Source organism: Trichosurus vulpecula, chromosome 2 (genome assembly GCF_011100635.1).
Source record: "Trichosurus vulpecula isolate mTriVul1 chromosome 2, mTriVul1.pri, whole genome shotgun sequence".
Taxonomy (NCBI): domain Eukaryota; kingdom Metazoa; phylum Chordata; class Mammalia; order Diprotodontia; family Phalangeridae; genus Trichosurus; species Trichosurus vulpecula.
This window is the reverse complement of record NC_050574.1, coordinates 179,431,315-179,448,318: the sequence shown is the minus strand read 5'-3', so window position 1 is coordinate 179,448,318 and position 17,004 is coordinate 179,431,315. Positions and strand designations below refer to the sequence as shown.

Below are 17,004 nucleotides of genomic sequence, written 5' to 3'. Positions count from 1 at the left end.
GAATGAAACATGAAAGAAAAATGAAAAAAAGATGATATAGCAAAAAGAGTATTAAACTGAGAGTCAGGAGATTTGGGTTCTAATCTTGACTCTGCAACCTTTCAGATGGATGTAACTTCTAGCAAATTTAACCTCAATGGGCCTCAATGTCCTAATCCATAAAATATGCAGGTTGGAGTAGATAATAAGATTTAGAGATGAAAGGAGCCTCATAAACCATTTAGTCCAACCCCTTCATTTAAGAGGTGATAAAACAGACCCAAAGAGATGGACTGATTTACTGAAATGGAGGCGATGACTCAATTTTAGGGTCAGGACTTGAACACAGGGTCTTTGATTCCCAATTCAGGGCTCTTTCTACTCTACCAAAATATGATATCTAAGGTTGCTCCCAGCTTTAAAATGCTATAATCTAATGAGAAGGGCAGCTAGGTGGCGCAGTGGATGGAGTGCCAGAACTGGAGTCAGGAAGACTCCTTTTCCCGAGTTCAAATGTGACCTAGCTGTGTGACCCTGGACAAGTCACCCCTGTTTCCCAAAGGTACCTCATCTGTAAAATGAGCTGGAGCAAGAAATGGCAAACCGCTACAGTGTCTTTGCCAAGAAAACCCTAAACAGGGTCACAAAGAGTTGGACATGACTGAAAAATTCAACAACGACGACAGCCTAATGAGAAGAGTGAGAGAGAATAGAAGAAAAAGACTATGGGGAGGATGAATAAGTTGAAAGTTGAGATAGGTAGATAGATGAGGTGGTGGGGAAGATGTTGTGATGAAATTCTTATGGTAAAAGGTGAACCGATTAACTTTAATGACTAACTTTTGGCTCCAGAGAACTTCCCTCCCATCAGAAAAGTCGAGGGGGACTACAGATGGGCAGCATAGTATATACCATCCACTAAGGTGGTTGTATTGATTGGTTTTGCTTAGCTGGTTTTCTTTCCTTCCCCTTTTTTTCCAAGGGAAGATTTGATAGGGAGGATGTTTAAGCGGGGGTGGGGGTGGGGAAATGATTGTGGTCTAAAAACAAATGGTACCAATAAAACTTAAAAAAATATTAACAGCACAGTAAAATATGTGAGGATGAAGTCCTTTTGTAAACCAAAAAACCTTATTTAGAGTGTATATAAGCTGATGAATGATTGAGAGTACAGAAGGAGATGATGGAAAGGTGGGTATCCTAAGAGAATGAATTTATTTATAAATAGGTAGGAGAGAGGAGGCAGGAGAAAATGTAGGTGAAAAATTTTAAGTAATTAGGATTATAATTGCCTTAGAGCATACTTTTCCCATTATGTAACTGCTTCATCTCTAGACTGAATGTATTTCCCCTTTTCTCCCCTTGCCTATTTTATCCATGGAAACCTTCATTTATCACTAATCATTTTCATGTGTGTTGATTTTCCAGCTACATTTTAAGTATGCAGTTATCCCTTCCACATCACGGGGGTTAGGGGTGCAGTGCCCTTATGATCTGAAAGATCCTGTAAAATTTTTTGGCCCTCCCTTTGTACCAGAGAAGTTTGAATTATTATGGCATTAAAAGATAAAATATGTTGATGTTATATAATACTATACATATATTTTACGCATTTCTGAATTTCTAAACCATTTCTGTATCTTTTGGCCTTCGAATGTCATCTGTAACTTCCACAAAATTTCCAAAAAATTCTCATTTAATTTCTTGTGTAGAGCTGCGGTATATCAAAACCATGATGGGGAAAGTCATAATGTGGAAAGGATCACTATATTCTCACTCACAAGCACTGTTAGAAGGTTTTGCTTAAATCAGGCGTTCTTAACCTGAGCATCCATGAACTTGTTTATTTAATATTTTGATCAATGTATTTTAATATAATTGCTTTCCTTTATAATTCTATGTATTTCATTTTGTCCATTCAAAAATATTATTCTGAGAAGGGTTCTGTCCATAAGCTTCACCTGAATGCCAAAGGGATACATGACACAAAAAATATTAAGAACCCCTGTCTTAAATATCTTTGAGGAATGTACCTTGTGTGTTAAGGGTTTTATTGGGTGTTTGTTGGGAAGTGTTATGTCAAGACAAAACATATCAATCAACAAACAAACATTAGATTGCAAGCTCCCCAAAGGCCAGACGTCATCACCTTTGAGGACCCAGATAGACAGTGTAAGTTCAGTACTTCAAGGATCTGTGATTTCACTGGTGTGGGTACTTCTGCACTGATAGAGATTACAACCTCTCTATTAAAGAATATTAATAAATTAATATTAGTTAATAATTAAGGAATATTTGATGGTTGCTGTGGCCAGAAAATTATCAAATTGTGGCCATACGGTGATGATTCTCCCCCAAACTTGTGAGACTACCCTTAGAAAACATATATACAGGCTGTGTTAAAAGCTTTAATAAGCTTGAAAGTTCCCTAAGACTTTTAGGACACCCTGTACAGTCCTTTGCTGAGCCCATCCTCAAAACCTCTGTGGTGTGGGAGAACCTGCCTGGACTGGCATAGCCTTTAAGAAGCCCGAGTCACTGCCCTACCACCCTGAGGCATCTGAGGAGGGTTTTACTGGAGCCGGGGCAGAAAGCTGCTGACTAATAGATTGATCATGCTCCAGGTGTTCCTTCTGAAGGTTCTCAAATTCCATCCACAAGGAAGTGGAAGCAGGGAATTGTGTTTAAAGGTACTTCTTCAGTAGATTCTTTATCTACTTTGCTTTGGCACAGCCCCGCTCCACCAACTTTCAGGGCATGGTGCAAGACATGTAGTCTTAAGCCTTAATACAGTATTTTTATTGTTGTGTTTTCTGTATGTTAAAAATTGCATAACTTAGTTGGGGTTTCTTTCTACTTATACCCTGACATTATTTTATTCCAAGAATGCAATGTAAAAAATTGAGGTAACAGTAATAGCAATGTTTTTATTATTGTTGTTATTAATAATAACAATAACAGTCAATTAACCAGACCACAGTAACACACCAGAGAGTTTGGAAAAGCCAGAAAGTCTGCAAAGTACTCACCAATGATTCTCCTAGGATTCTTTAGCCAGTTTAATCTTTTGAGCTGAAACAAGTGACATCCTCAGTTCCTTATCCAATTCTTGGTATTCTCGAGGCCAGCTATGTCATGTACTTGTTTGGTTGGAATTGAACTCATCAGCAAAATGGTATATATTTCACTCACCAAGGGATCCTTGAGAAGAGGGCCTGAATTTTATCCCTGGAACTCGAGATTACAACCTCTCTATTAAATAATGTTGATAAATTAATACTAATTAGTTAATAATTAAGGAATCTAGGACCTGTTGCTGTGTGATGTTGATCCAGTCACTAGGACTTCAGTTTTTTATCTGTAAAATGAGGGGCTTGGATCATGTGATCTCCCAGGTCCCTTTCAGTTCAAAATCTGTAGAAAATGTGAGTTGGAGTTCCAGCTTTGCTGCTACCTAAACATATGAGCCTAGGCAAGGCAGATGATCTCTAAGGTTATTCCTGGATCTGAAGCTATGATTTTATAGCATAGGACTGACTGGTATCCTCTACCATTCTAAGACTGAATAATTCATTTTACAACTGAAGTAGAAAAAGATGAAGGAAATGTGGCAATGAATCAAAGAATTTCTTTGCTCATAATCAGCTGGGTAATGGCCTTTCTGGCCTTGTTTAAGGCCTTATCATTGATAGCCTTGATTATGCCTATAAAAGTAAACTTGTCATGTCTTCACTGTGTATGTGGAATATTCCAGCATCCTTTAAAGTCAGAAAATATACATGAAGACAGTTATGTAGAGGAATTGCATTGGCATAGCCTCTATTTTTACATTCTTTCATGATCTGAAATGTAAAAATTAAAACTTTACAGCTGTCTGAAATGTTAGCTTAAAAACTGATTACAAGTTTCCCTTTGCCCAGCTTGGTTACACATCACAGTGTACATGGGCTTCTGGAATGTCAAAACAGGTACCATAAGTAGAGTGGTAAGAGGGCTAGGAATACCCACCTCCAACACACACACGCACACACATACATACATCAGCATTTTGAGAGGAAGGAGGGGAAAATGTATGCTGATTAACACTTTCCTGACTATTTTCAGAATAGTAAATTCCTTATTATCTAGGCTAAAAACTAATCTCTGGATTATCCAGGCTAATTTCCAGTCTCTAGATCATCTCAGCCAGTCAATAAATATTTTTTAAGCACCTATTATGTGTCAGGTACTGTGCTAAGTGGATAAAATATAAATAAAGACATCTCTTGCCCTCAAGGAGCTTACAGTCAAATGGGGCCACTTTTCTTCACCTCTCTGGACCCCTTTGCTTGGGCAGGCCTCTGTTAGGCCATCTCCATGCAGTTTTAAGGAAGGGAAAATGAGGCAAAAAACTTCTGGCAGTCTGACAATTTTGTTTGTCAGCTGCTCAAATGAACAATTTGATGGGAAGAACTGATGTTGGAATTAAATAATCTGGTTTAATTTGTCCATTTTTGCTTTTTTATTGTTTATTTTAATGCATAACAAAATGGGAGAGAGTACTACTGGATTTGGAGCCAAAGGACCTGGGTTTGAATTCTCTCTATTGCTAACTAGCTTTGGGCAAGTTACTTAGCTTTTCTGGAATTAAAATGAGAAGATTGAACTAGATTTCTTCCATGTCTAAATATTTTATCCAGTGCTCCTGAGTGTTTACTCTGTTTGGAAGGATCCCGAATTTATCAGAACTTTTGGAGAAAATTTTCTTACTTGATAGCCAAGTGGGTGAAAGGGGCAGCAGCCTTCCAGTTACCAGCTGGTTAGGGCTTTTTACCCTTGTTATTCATGAAAAGACAGTACATGGAATAGTCAATTGAGTTTCCCCCAAAATTTTGGAGAGATGGGGAGGAAGAGGAGAAACAGTAGAGGGAGCTCCAGCCTCCATTTCTGTGAGCACAGTGAGAGGAGATGGGAGATAGGCCCAACATGGGCCAGGCAGGGAGGAGCTTCTCCACCCGCTTGAGATCTTGGGAAATGGCACAGAGGACTCAATCAAAGTGGGCTGGGGTTTGAAGGGAAGGGCTCAAGCAGCCTTAAGTAAGATTGGTGATGCTTCCACACACATACACACACACACACACACCCTGGCTGAAAGGTGGTACCCTCTTAGGATACAATAGGCAGCCCTTTCAAGGAAAGCCTCAAGAATTTGCCTGGTAAATTGTAGTAAAACAAATGATCCTCTGCCTGTCTGAGCCTGTCGTTACACAGAGGTGTGTGTGGCACTGTTTGTAAATGTGCCCTGTAAGTGTAACTGCAGAGCTGAGCTTTCAACAGAAGAGCTGTTCATCTGCTTGTCTCAGTCATTTGCCAGTGGAGGTGGGTGCCGATGGGGCACACCAGCCCCAGGCTGGCGCTGCAGAAAGCTGCAGAGGATGGTGGCCCATAGCTGAGGGTGCAGTGGGCATTGTTGTAGGTGACCTGTTTCAGCTGGTTCCTGGGCAGGTCTTTCCTTCCTCACACAATGCTCCATTGGTGAAAGGAGGCACTAGTTTAGAAGATAAGAACCAGAGGTGAAGTGCAAACTTCTTACATAGTCCCTTTTATCCCTTGTAAATAATGATGGGGGGTAGAGGTGGGGAGGAGATAAGCAACTCCCCTACAGAGTCTGGCTTTGGCCTACCTTTTTGTGCTGTCCTTTAGGCACTCTACATTCCAGCCAAAATAGCCTACTTGCTATTTCCCTATAGACAAAATTTACGTGACATCCTATCTCCTATCTTCATGAATTTGCAGACTGTCTCCTCTCCCTTCCCACCCCCAAATACTTTTCCTCTTTACCATTGCTTCTTTGCATCCTGAGTTGCATCCAGGGTTTAGCTCAAGTCCATACCCTACATCAATGATATCCAGAGTGGGGGCCTGTATATACCAAGGGGTACATAGGATGATCAGTCAAGGTCTACAAAGAAAATAAGGCCTTGGGCTTCCTAACTCTGAGCACTGCCAATTTCTTGAAGAGGCTACTTTATAGGAAGCAGTGGCAACCAAAGGGCCTACTGGTTCCTATCCCCTTCCTACACCTCCCTCTAAAGGTTAGGGGAAGAAGCAACAGGCACCTATGCCAGTAGGACACTGGGGGGTGGCAGCACCAGACTGGGATCAGGACCAAGACCAACAAAAGCCTGTCTTGAGACTGGGTAGGGGCAGCGGGGCTGAGGAGTCTGGGGTTGGGGAAGCCATGGAGGCTAACATGGAGTACATGGGGCTACTACTAGGAGTGGTCAGGTCAGGGCACCTGGTCCAGTGGATTGGTGGAAGGTGACAATCAATCAGCAAGCATTTAGTTAATAATCACCTTCTATGTGCCAGGCACTAGGGATACAAAGATAAAATTGAAGCAGTCTCTGCCTACAAGAAGCTTACATTCTCTTGAAGGAGACAACATGTACGTATAGGTACATACAAATAGAGACAAAATGAATATAAGGTAATTTTGAGGGAAAGACTAGTACTGGGGGAGGAGGGATTCACTTAAAGCTTTATGAAGAAAGCTAGATCTTAGAAGAAACTATGGATTCTAAGAATGAGAAGAAAGTATGTTCCAGGAATTGGGGACAGTCAGTGAAAATTAGAGATTAGAGGTGGACTGCCATGTATGAGGGGTGGTAAGAAGGTCACTTTTGCTGTACCAAAGAGTATATGTGAAGAGGAGTTTTAAGGCTGTTTTAAATGTCTAACATAAGACAACTTTGGAGAAACCTTTGAAGAAGAGATAGGGGATATTATTCCAAAAGAGTATCTCTAACTAGGGTTGATGTCAACATATTGAGAAAGAGGCAAAAAATGAAGGTGGAAAAACATGGAGGGGAGCAGATGTCATTGTCTTGCTAAGGTATGCAGGTGCCTTCAGCAAAACAGTTTCATTTTCTGATGGAAAAGAGTGGGATGCTGAAGTTTCATATTCCAGATGGACCTTAGACCTTCACATGAACTGTGAGTCACTGGCTTGGGCCCTTCAGGAAATGCAATTGGGAGAGAAAGTGCTAGTTGGACCAGCATTGGGGAGTGAGCAAGGGAGTGTGTGTGGGCTGAGCCAAATTCCCAATTGGTGATGTTGAGAAGGGCAAGATTTTTGTTTAGAAGCATGCACAGTGCCACACAGTTGAAAAGGGAGGCAAGTACAAGACTGGACCTAATCTGAATGGACCCTTTGGCCTGAAAGACTGGTCAGTCTCCAAGGTTCTTTTACACAGATGCCAACGAAAACAAAAGCATCACCTGGGGAGAGAATACATGGATGGAATACTTGGAGAACTTAAGAAGTATATCCCTGGAACAAAAATGATCTTTGCAGGCATTAAGAAGTGGGGGGGGGGGCAGAGCCAAGATGTCAGCAGGAAAACAGGGACTCTCTTAGGCTCTCCCCCAAATCCCTCCAAATACCTGTAAAAATTGGCTCTGAACAAATTCTAGAGCTACAGAACTCATGAAATAACAGGTCTTCAGCCCAAGACGGCCTGGATGGTCACTGGGAAGGGTTACTCACACAGTGCTGGGAGCAGAGTGCTGAGGAGAGAGTGTGGAAGAGGGCCCTGAATCATTAAGCAGTTACCAGACTTCTCAACCCACAAACGCCAAAGACAACTTAGCAGGTCAGTGGGAAAACTTCTGGAACAGGGGAGAGAAGTGCTCACTTGGCCCTAGCCCTGAGGGGGGAGGGGGAGCGGGAGCGGGAGCAGGAGCAGGAGCAGGAGCAGGAGCAGGAGCAGGAGCGGCAGCGGCAGCGGCAGCGGCTGCAGCAGCAGGAAGCTCCTGTGGCTGCTTCCAGAGCTCCAGCTGCAGTTGCTTCTGGCCCCAGGGCCAGGTGGGAGGAATCAAACAGCAGATCAGAGCGGGAGTGCAGGGAACACTTTGCTGGCACAGAGGCAGCTTTCTCTTGCTTTGCACTGCTTGGATCTGGGTCGTGGTCCTGAATGGCAGTTCTTGGGGGAGGAGGAGCGCTGGTGTGGCAGAGCTTGCCATGCAGAAGTAGCTCTGAAAGCAGCAATGCATTGAAGATTGGGACAAAGCACTCGCCATTCTGAAGCCAGTCATACCCTGACAAAAACCTCAAGGGTCAAGTAGTTGGCTGAGAACATGGCCAGGGAGTGAAAGACTCAGACTATTGAATCTTTCTTTGGTGACAAAGAAGAGCAAAACATACAGCCAGAAGAAGTCGACAGAGTCAAAGAGCCCACATCAAAAGCCTCCAAAAAAATATGAATTGGTCTCAGGCCATGGAAGAACTCAAATAGGATTTGGAAAGGCAAGTAAGAGAAGTAGAAGAAAAATTGGGAAGAGAAATGAGAGTGATGTGAGAAAACCATGAAAAACAAGTCAATAACTTGCTAAAGGAGACACAAAAACATACTGAAGAAAATAACACCTTACAGAATAGACTAAGCCCAGATGTCAAAAGAGCTCCAAAAAGCCAATGAGGAGAAGAATGCCTTGAAAGGCAGAATTAGCCAAATGGAAAAGGAGGTCCAAAAGACCACTGAAGAAAATACTACCTTAAAAATTAAATTGGAGCAAGTGGAAGCTAGTGACTTTATGAGAAATCAAGATATTATCAAACAGAACCAAAGGAATGAAAAAATGGAAGACAATGTGAAATATCTCATTGGAAAAACCACTGACCTGGAAAATAGATCCAGGAGAAATAACTTAAAAATTATTGGACTACCTGAAAGCCATAATCAAAAAAAGAACCTAGACATCATCTTTCAAGAAATTATCAAGGAAAACTTCCCTGATATTCTAGAACCAGAGGGTAAAATAGAAATTGAAAGAACCCACAGACTGCTTCCTGAAAAAGATCCCAAAAAGAAAACTCCTAGGAATATTGTAGCCAAATTCCAGAGTTCCCAGGTCAAGGAGAAAATATTGCAAGCAGTCAAAAAGAAACAAATTGAGTATTGTGGAAACACAATTAGGATAACACAAGATCTAGCAGCTTCTACATTAAGGGATCGAAGGGCTTGGAATATGAAATTCCACACTCTCTCCTCAGCACTCTGCTCCCAGCACGGTGCGAGTAACCCTTCCCAGTGACCATCCAGGCCATCTTGGGAGCTAGGATTAAGACCAAGAATCACCTACCCAGCAAAACTGAGTGTCATGCTCCAAGGCAAAATATGGATTTTCAATAAAATAGAGGACTTACATTCTTGAAAAAGAAAAGACCAGAGCTGAATAGAAAATTTGACTTTTAAATACAAGAATCAAGAGAAGCATGAAAAGGCAAACAGGAAAGAGAAACCATAAGAGACTTACTAAAGTTGAACTGTTTTGTTTACATTCCTGCATGGATTTGTAACTCATGAAACCTTTCTAAGTATAAGGGTAGTTGAAGGGAATATACACATACATATACATATACATGTAAATTTACACACACACACACATTTTATATATATATATATATGTGTATATATATACATATACATATATATATATATATGTAGACAAAGGACACAGGGTGAGTTAAATACAAAGGGATGATATCTAAAAATAAATAAATACAATTAAGGGGTGAGAGAGAAATATATTGGGAGAAGGAGAAAGGGAGAGATAGAATGGGATAAATTATCTCACATAAAAGTGACAAGAAAAAGCAGTTCTATTGGAAGGGAAGAGGGGGCAGGTGAAAGGGAATGAATGAATCTTGCTCTCATCAGACTTGACTTAAGGAGGGAATAACATACACCACACTCAATTGGGTATCTTACCCCATAGGAAAGTAGGGGGGAAGGGGATAAGGGAGAGGGGATGATAGAAGGTAGGACAGATTGGGGGAGGAGGTAATCTAAAGCAAACACTTTTAAAAAGGGACAGGGTCAAGGGAGAAAATTGAATAAAGGGGGACAGGATAGGATGGAGGGAAATATAGTTAGTCTTTCACAACATGACTATTATGGAAGTGTTTTGCATAATGATGCATGTGTGGCCTATGCTGAATTGCTTGCCTTCTCAAGGAGGGTGGGTGGGGATGGAAGAAGGGAGAAAATTTGGAACTCAAAGTTCTAAAAACAAATGCTCAAAAAAGTTGTTTTTTTACATGCAACTGGGAAATAAGATATACCGGCAATGGGGCATAGAAATCTATCTTGCCCTTCAAGAAAGTAAGGGGGAAGGGGATAAGGGGCGGGGAGTGGGATGACAGAAGGGAGGGAAGACTGGGGAAAAGGGCAATCAGAATATATGTCATCTTGAGGTGGGGGGAGCGTAGAAATGGGGAGAAAATTTGTAACTCAATATTCTGGAAATCAATGTTGAAAACTAAATAATATCAAATAAAGAAATAGAAAGATAGATATACATATAGACATATATATCTATTAAATAAAAGAAGGCAGAAAGGGCAGACTTGATTGCATACCTTAAAAAGGCTACAGTGAGTAATAGTTGGCTGCTGCCTTATTTATTATAAAAAGGAGATGTCCTTCATGATAAGATTTCTTTTTTTAACATGTACCATAACTACCTTATTTAAATTGGTTTCATCAACCAGAGAATTTTGATCATGAATAGCTGTTTAGAAATTTTGATCAACAGTCCTAATAAAGGAATTATGTAGATTAGGTAAAAAAAGTGTTCTGACAATGCTCTAGCTAAATATGATTACTGAATTACTTCAGCCTGTAGCCTCTCTAGAGGTCCCATATTTGAATACAAAGAAAATGGAACATTCCCAGGAGCTGGGAATTTGTGATTTCTGATGCTGCCATTACAACCAGCTGTGGACTGTTTGCATAAAGACTTGGCTCTACTACTATATATAAGTGCTCTCATGAAAGAGGAAAATATCCCTCTAACAGCTCAGACATTTCAGGACCCCAAATCCAAGAAAGACAGGAAGGCGGCCACAAGAAAAATGTTCCTGCAAAGCTATGTTACTAAAGAAAGAAGTTTGGAATCTGAGAAACCACTAAGTATGTCCAAAAATATAAGAGGATTTTTGATGCCTGGCTGGACAGCATGATTTCCTAAAGAAAAAAGAGCTTGAAGAAATCTAGTTTCTTTGTTACTTATAGGTATGGATGAGTTTAAAGGGAGAGTTGCAGAACAAGGTGTAATCCCCCAGGAAGAGCTATTTATAAGCACATCCCAAATCAGTGTATCAGCATAGTGAACTAATGCACATCTGCTATATTTCAGATAAGTTCTAGCCTCCAGTTGTAATAGCCCCACTTTCTTAAGCAGGTGGAAGGTTGCTGTCCCCACCCTGTGCCACCCTGCCCCCCACTTGCCAATGGTAAGATTCAGGGCCTATCTAGCTTCTTGTGTTTCCTTACAGCAGCAGATCTGGTGCTGCTGATTAACAGGCTGTGAAAAGAGTAAGGTATTGTTGGTATTCCTCTATACATTTGTAAAATCTGTTATAAATGCTGATAAAGATGTTTTTAAATAAGAGAAATTAAGTTTTACTAATATTTAACGTATGGATTGACACCAATATTCTGACTTGTTCCATATGTCAGACAATAACGTCGTCACATGGGATGTGTGAAGTATCCTAAGGAAAGGGCAGTAATTCTGTGATGCAGAGAGGTTGAGAGTGGTACTATCATTTGTTCTTTTGCTTTCCTATTATCAACTGGCACAGGACCACCCAGCAGGGCATGCCCTCATCACAGAAGATGCTGTCCTCTTTGAGATGCATAAAAGAAACTCGAGATGCATAAATTTAGGGAATCCACCCCAAATGTTCCACCCCAAAATTTGGACTATTTGTGCCCAACCTATGGTAGAGCATTCCAAGCTCATGTTGGTGTGATCAGCCATAGTCTGACACACTGTCACTTGACTCTAACATAGTGTTGTTATTTTGGTCCTCTTCGAGAACTAAGGACAACCATCATCAAGATGTATTGTTATATCATAAAGTGTTAAACTAAATTCTCAAAATAATATTAATAATAATTAATTCCCCAAAATAATAGCGCCTATACAATAACATTGTTCTCACTAAAAATTATTACTGGTACTATCTTAGGAAAGCAAATTGTTCAATAAAATAAAAATGCTTTAAATATTTCATCTTTATCTCTTAATTTCTGTTTTTGCGTATGTTTTATAATATATAATTATATGTAAATACATAGTATGTGTGTATAGTATACATATAATTATAATGTAACATAATTATTAGTAGAGCAGTACATATGTAGAATTCCTAAAGAAGTAAATATATCTGCATTAGGGGTACATACTCAGAAAGTTTTTCTGTAGGGATATAGGATCAAAAACATTTGGAGACAACTGTCTTACACGAGACTTCTCCTGATCTTCCCAGTCATTAGGGCTCTCTCCCTTGGGAATGACTGTGTTTACTCTGTATTTTGGTTTTAATTACTAAATAAATCTATGTTGTTTTCTCCTACTGGCATGTAAGCTCCTTGAGGGCAAGGACAATTTTGTCTTGTCTTTGTATCCCATACACATAGCATAGCCCCTGGCACACAGCAGGTGCTTAATAAATACTTCTTGAACCATGAAGGCTTTTGTAGCCCAGAATAATTTAAATACCCACGTTGATTGTGTTCTCCAGTAGTAACAATTTATATCCTCTTTGCAAAATATTGCAGTCCCACCTTCACAAGTGAAGACTGGGAAAGGATCCTAAGCAGTGCTTTATCAAATGTTCGCTTCCATTAAAAGTTGAACCAGGGAGAGCTTGAAATGACATCCATGTGTATTTGTCTTGGTGGCTTCAATTTAATCCCATCCCCACTCCTGAGAGAATGGAGAATGCAAGGAGAACCCCTTTCAACTTCCCATCCAACTTTCCCCTTCTCATATCCCTCTTTTTCCTTCCCTCTTCCCCCTTCTTTTTTTCTGATTATTTATTTAATATTTTTAGTTTTCAGCATTGATTTTCACAAGAGTTTGAATTACAAATTTTCTCCCCATTTCTACCCTCCCTCCCACTCCAAGATGGCATATATTCTGATTGCCCCGTTCCCCAGTCAGCTCTCCCTTCTGTCATCCCACTTCCCCCCCCATCCTCTTTTCCTGTACTTTCTTGTAGGGCAAGATAGATTTCTATGCCCCATTGCCTGTATATCTTATTTCCTAGTTGCAAAAACTTTTTTTTTGAACATCTGCTTTTAAAACTTTGAGTTACAAATTCTCTCCCCTCTTCCCTCCCCACCCACCCTCCCTTGGAAGGCAAGCAATTCCACATAGGCCACATGCCTATCATTATGTAAAACCCTTCCACAATACTCATGTTGTGAAAGACTAACTATATTTTGCTTCTTCCCGTCCTGTCCCCTTTTATTCAATTTTCTCCCTTGACCCTGTCCCTTTTCGAAAGTGTTTGCTTTTGATTACCTCCTCCCCCTATCTGCCCTCCCTTCTATTGTCCCCCTTTTTTTATCTCCTTCCTCTTTCTTTCCTATGGGGTAAGATACCCAATTGAGTGTGTATGTTATTCCCTCCTCAGGCCAAATCCGATGAGACCAAAATTCACTCATTCCCCCTCACCTGCCCCCTCTTCCCTTCCTACAGAACTGCTTTTTCTTGCCACTTTTATGTCAGATAATTTACCCCATTCTATCTCTCTCTTTCTCTCTCAATATATTCCTCTCTCATCCCTTAATTCTCATGAATTACAAACATCATCTTTTCATGTAGGAATGTAAACAAAACAGTTCAACTTTAGTAAGTCCCTTATGATTTCTCTTTCTTGTTTACCTTTTCATGCTTCTCTTGATTTTTGTGTTTGAAAGTCAAATTTTCTATTCAGCTCTGGTCTTTTCACTGAGAAAGCTTGAAAGTCCTCTATTTTATTGAAAGTATAAATTTTGCCTTGGAGCATGACACTCAGTTTTTCTGGGTAGGTGATTCTTGGTTTTAATCCTAGTTCCATTGACCTCAAAATATCATGTTCCAAGCCCTTCGATCCCTTAATGTAGAAGCTGCTAGATCTTGTGTTATCCTGATTGTGTTTCCACAATACTCAATTTGTTTCTTTTTGACTGCTTGCAATATTTTCTCCTTGACCTGGGAACTCTGGAATTTGGCTACAATATTCCTAGGAGTTTTCTTTTTGGGATCTTTTTCAGGAAGCAATCTGTGGGTTCTTTCAATTTCTATTTTACCCTCTGGTTCTAGAATATCAGGGAAGTTTTCCTTGATAATTTCTTGAAAGATGATGTCTAGGTTCTTTTTTTGATTATGGCTTTCAGGTAGTCCAATAATTTTTAAGTTATTTCTCCTGGATCTGTTTTCCAGGTCAGTGGTTTTTCCAATGAGATATTTCACATTGTCTTCCATTTTTTCATTCCTTTGGTTCTGTTTGATAATATCTTGATTTCTCATAAAGTCACTAGCTTCCACTTGCTCCAATCTAATTTTTAAGGTAGTATTTTCTTCAGTGGTCTTTTGGACCTCCTTTTCCATTTTGCTAATTCTGCCTTTCAAGGCATTCTTCTCCTCATTGGCTTTTTGGAGTTCTTTTGCCATTTGAGTTAGTCTATTTTTTAAGGTGTTATTTTCTTCAGTATGTCTTTGGGTCTCATTTAGCCAGTCATTGACTTGTTTGTCATGGTTTCGTCACATCACTCTCATTTCTTTTCCCAATTTTTCCTCTACTCCTCTAACTTGCTTTTCCAAATCCTTTTTGAGCTCTTCCATGGCCTGAGACCAGTTCATGTTTTTCTTGGAGGCTTTTGATGTAGGCTCTTTGACTTTGTTGACTCTTCTGGCTATATGTTTTGCTCTTCTTTGTCACCAAAGAAAGATTTCAAAGTCTTGAGTCTGAATCTGAGTCTGTTTTCGCTGCCTGGCCATGTTCCCAGTCAACTTACTTGACTCTTGAGTTTTCTGTCGGGGTATGACTGCTTGTAGAGTATAGAGTACTTTGTCCCAAGCTTGAGGGGCTATGCCATTGTTTTCAGAGCTACACAGCAAGCTCTGCCACACCAGCACTCCTCCTCCCCCAAGAACCGCCAACCCAGACAAGACTCAGATCTAAGCTGGCTCTGCACTCCTGCTTGAATCCGCCACTTAATTCCTCTCACTAGGTGGGCCTGGGGCCAGAAGCAACTGCAGCTGTAGTTCTGTAGGTGCACCACCTCCACTGCCCTCTCCCCCCCGGGGGTGGTGGCGAAACCGCGAACTCCTTTCACTCTGTCCCAGTAGCTTTTCCCACTAACATTCTCTGTTGTCTTTGGTGTTTGTGGCTTGAGAAGTCTGGTAACTGCCACAGCTCACTGACTCAGGGCGCTGGGGCCTGTTCCGCCCAGCTCTCACTCTGGTTGGTCCACACGGCCCATGCTGGACTCTGCTCTGTTCCTCTCCCAGTTCCGTGCAATAGACCTTACCCAGAGACCATCCAGGCTCTCCTGGGCTGGAGCCCTGCTTCCCTCTGCTATTTTGTGGGTTCTGCAGTTCTAGAATTTGTTCAGAGCCATTTTTTATAGGTGTTTGGAGGGACCTGGGTGGGAGCTCACTCAAGTCCCTGCTTTCCAGCCACCATTTTGGCTCCATCCCCTTCTTCCCCCTTCGTAAAAGCTCCAGCTGGTAGATTCTGGGATTTAGAGCTTGAAGGAATCTAAGAGATCATTTAGTCCAAGCCCTTCATTTTCTAGATGAGGAAACCAAGCCCCAGAAATTAGAAGTGCTTTGCCCATGGTCATACTGGCTGCAAAGCCATGTTCGGAGTTGAACAAGTCTCACAAGGAATCTATTCCAAGTCTATACATGATTTCTGAAATATCTGTCCAGGCGTAATTCCCCCAACTGCTTCATGTATCTTTATTCCATTTTCTGTTGTGAAATCTGTATATCCCACTGATCAGAACAAATATAGTAGAAGCTTAATATAGATTGGCTGAATTGGAGGGTTATTTCTTGACATTCTGCTCCTTAAGACATCTTAATCACAGTGATATTGATAACCAAATTGCTCTGCTGTTCAGAGTACTGACTGATATTCCACCATTTTCTCCATTTAGGAAGGACTAGTATCTCCCACTGATCTTGATATTGTGATGTCAGATGGTCTCGGAATGCGATATGCCTTTATTGGACCGTTGGAAACAATGCATCTCAATGCAGAAGGTACTGTTTGATTTGAACTAGGACCAAACTGAGAATTTCTTGCTATATGAAATTTTTATATTTCAGTTGAATTTTTGTTGGGCAAAAAAAAAATCTCAACCAAGTAATTTTACTAGGTCTGACTTTATGAAAATAACATCAGCAAAAAAAAAAAAAACCCAACCCACAAAATAGTTGACATTTTGTTAACTAATCTTTTAGTTCTTTTGAATAGCTAAATTGTTTTATTGTCTCCAGCTTTTAAAAAAAAGTGCGATGATCATGGGAGAAATAAGTAAACATTCTTTGAAACCTTATCATTCTTGGTGTGACACCCTCCTCGGGGCTCCCTCACCCAGCTCTTACTGGCACCAGCAGGTTGAGTCGCAAGACCAGCGGCTTCTATTACTTTCAGGATTCAAAGAGCAACCTTATGAATGACTGTTTTGCCCAGTGCATGAGCCCCTACTGATTTGCTTCTTAACAACGAGCCAGTAAACTCACTTCTTTAACATAGGCGTTTGCAATGGCATAGCAAGAGTTGTAGTTCCAAAGCAGTTCCCTGAACACCAAGAGTACACTCTCCCAAAAGTACGCTTCAAAGTTCTAGAGTAGAAAAGGGGGCACAATCCTAAAATGAAGCACATTTGTGGGGTGCACAAGTGGTCAAGAACAACTCACAACTCTGGGAATTCAGGGCTTCCATGTCCCTGATGTCTCCAGAGGACCCTTATGATGTTTGCTGTGTCATGATGGACGAGGTCACTCTTCTACTCATATCTCTCTGCTGGACGTGTGGCTCAGCTGGGATTTGCTCCTTTTGCTGGGTAGGCAATCTGCTGCTCAGCTGGGTCAAGCAGGTCACCTGGAAGTTGTATGGGCTCCTCGCTAGGCTGGGTAACATAGCTGCTAGATTAGATAGGTGGGTTGTTCCGCCACGGGGCTGTTCTCAGC

At 40.9% G+C, this 17,004-nt stretch overlaps 1 protein-coding gene across 1 annotated transcript in view; it reads left to right on the top strand.

Annotated features, from left to right (window-relative positions):
- CRYL1 (crystallin lambda 1) overlaps window positions 1-17,004 on the top strand; it is a 203,934-nt gene that overhangs the window by 175,084 nt on the left and 11,846 nt on the right. Inside the window, exon 6 of the mRNA XM_036746812.1 lies at window positions 15,966-16,071. Coding sequence (XP_036602707.1) covers window positions 15,966-16,071 — 106 coding nt within the window. The remainder of the gene's footprint in view (window positions 1-15,965; window positions 16,072-17,004) is intronic.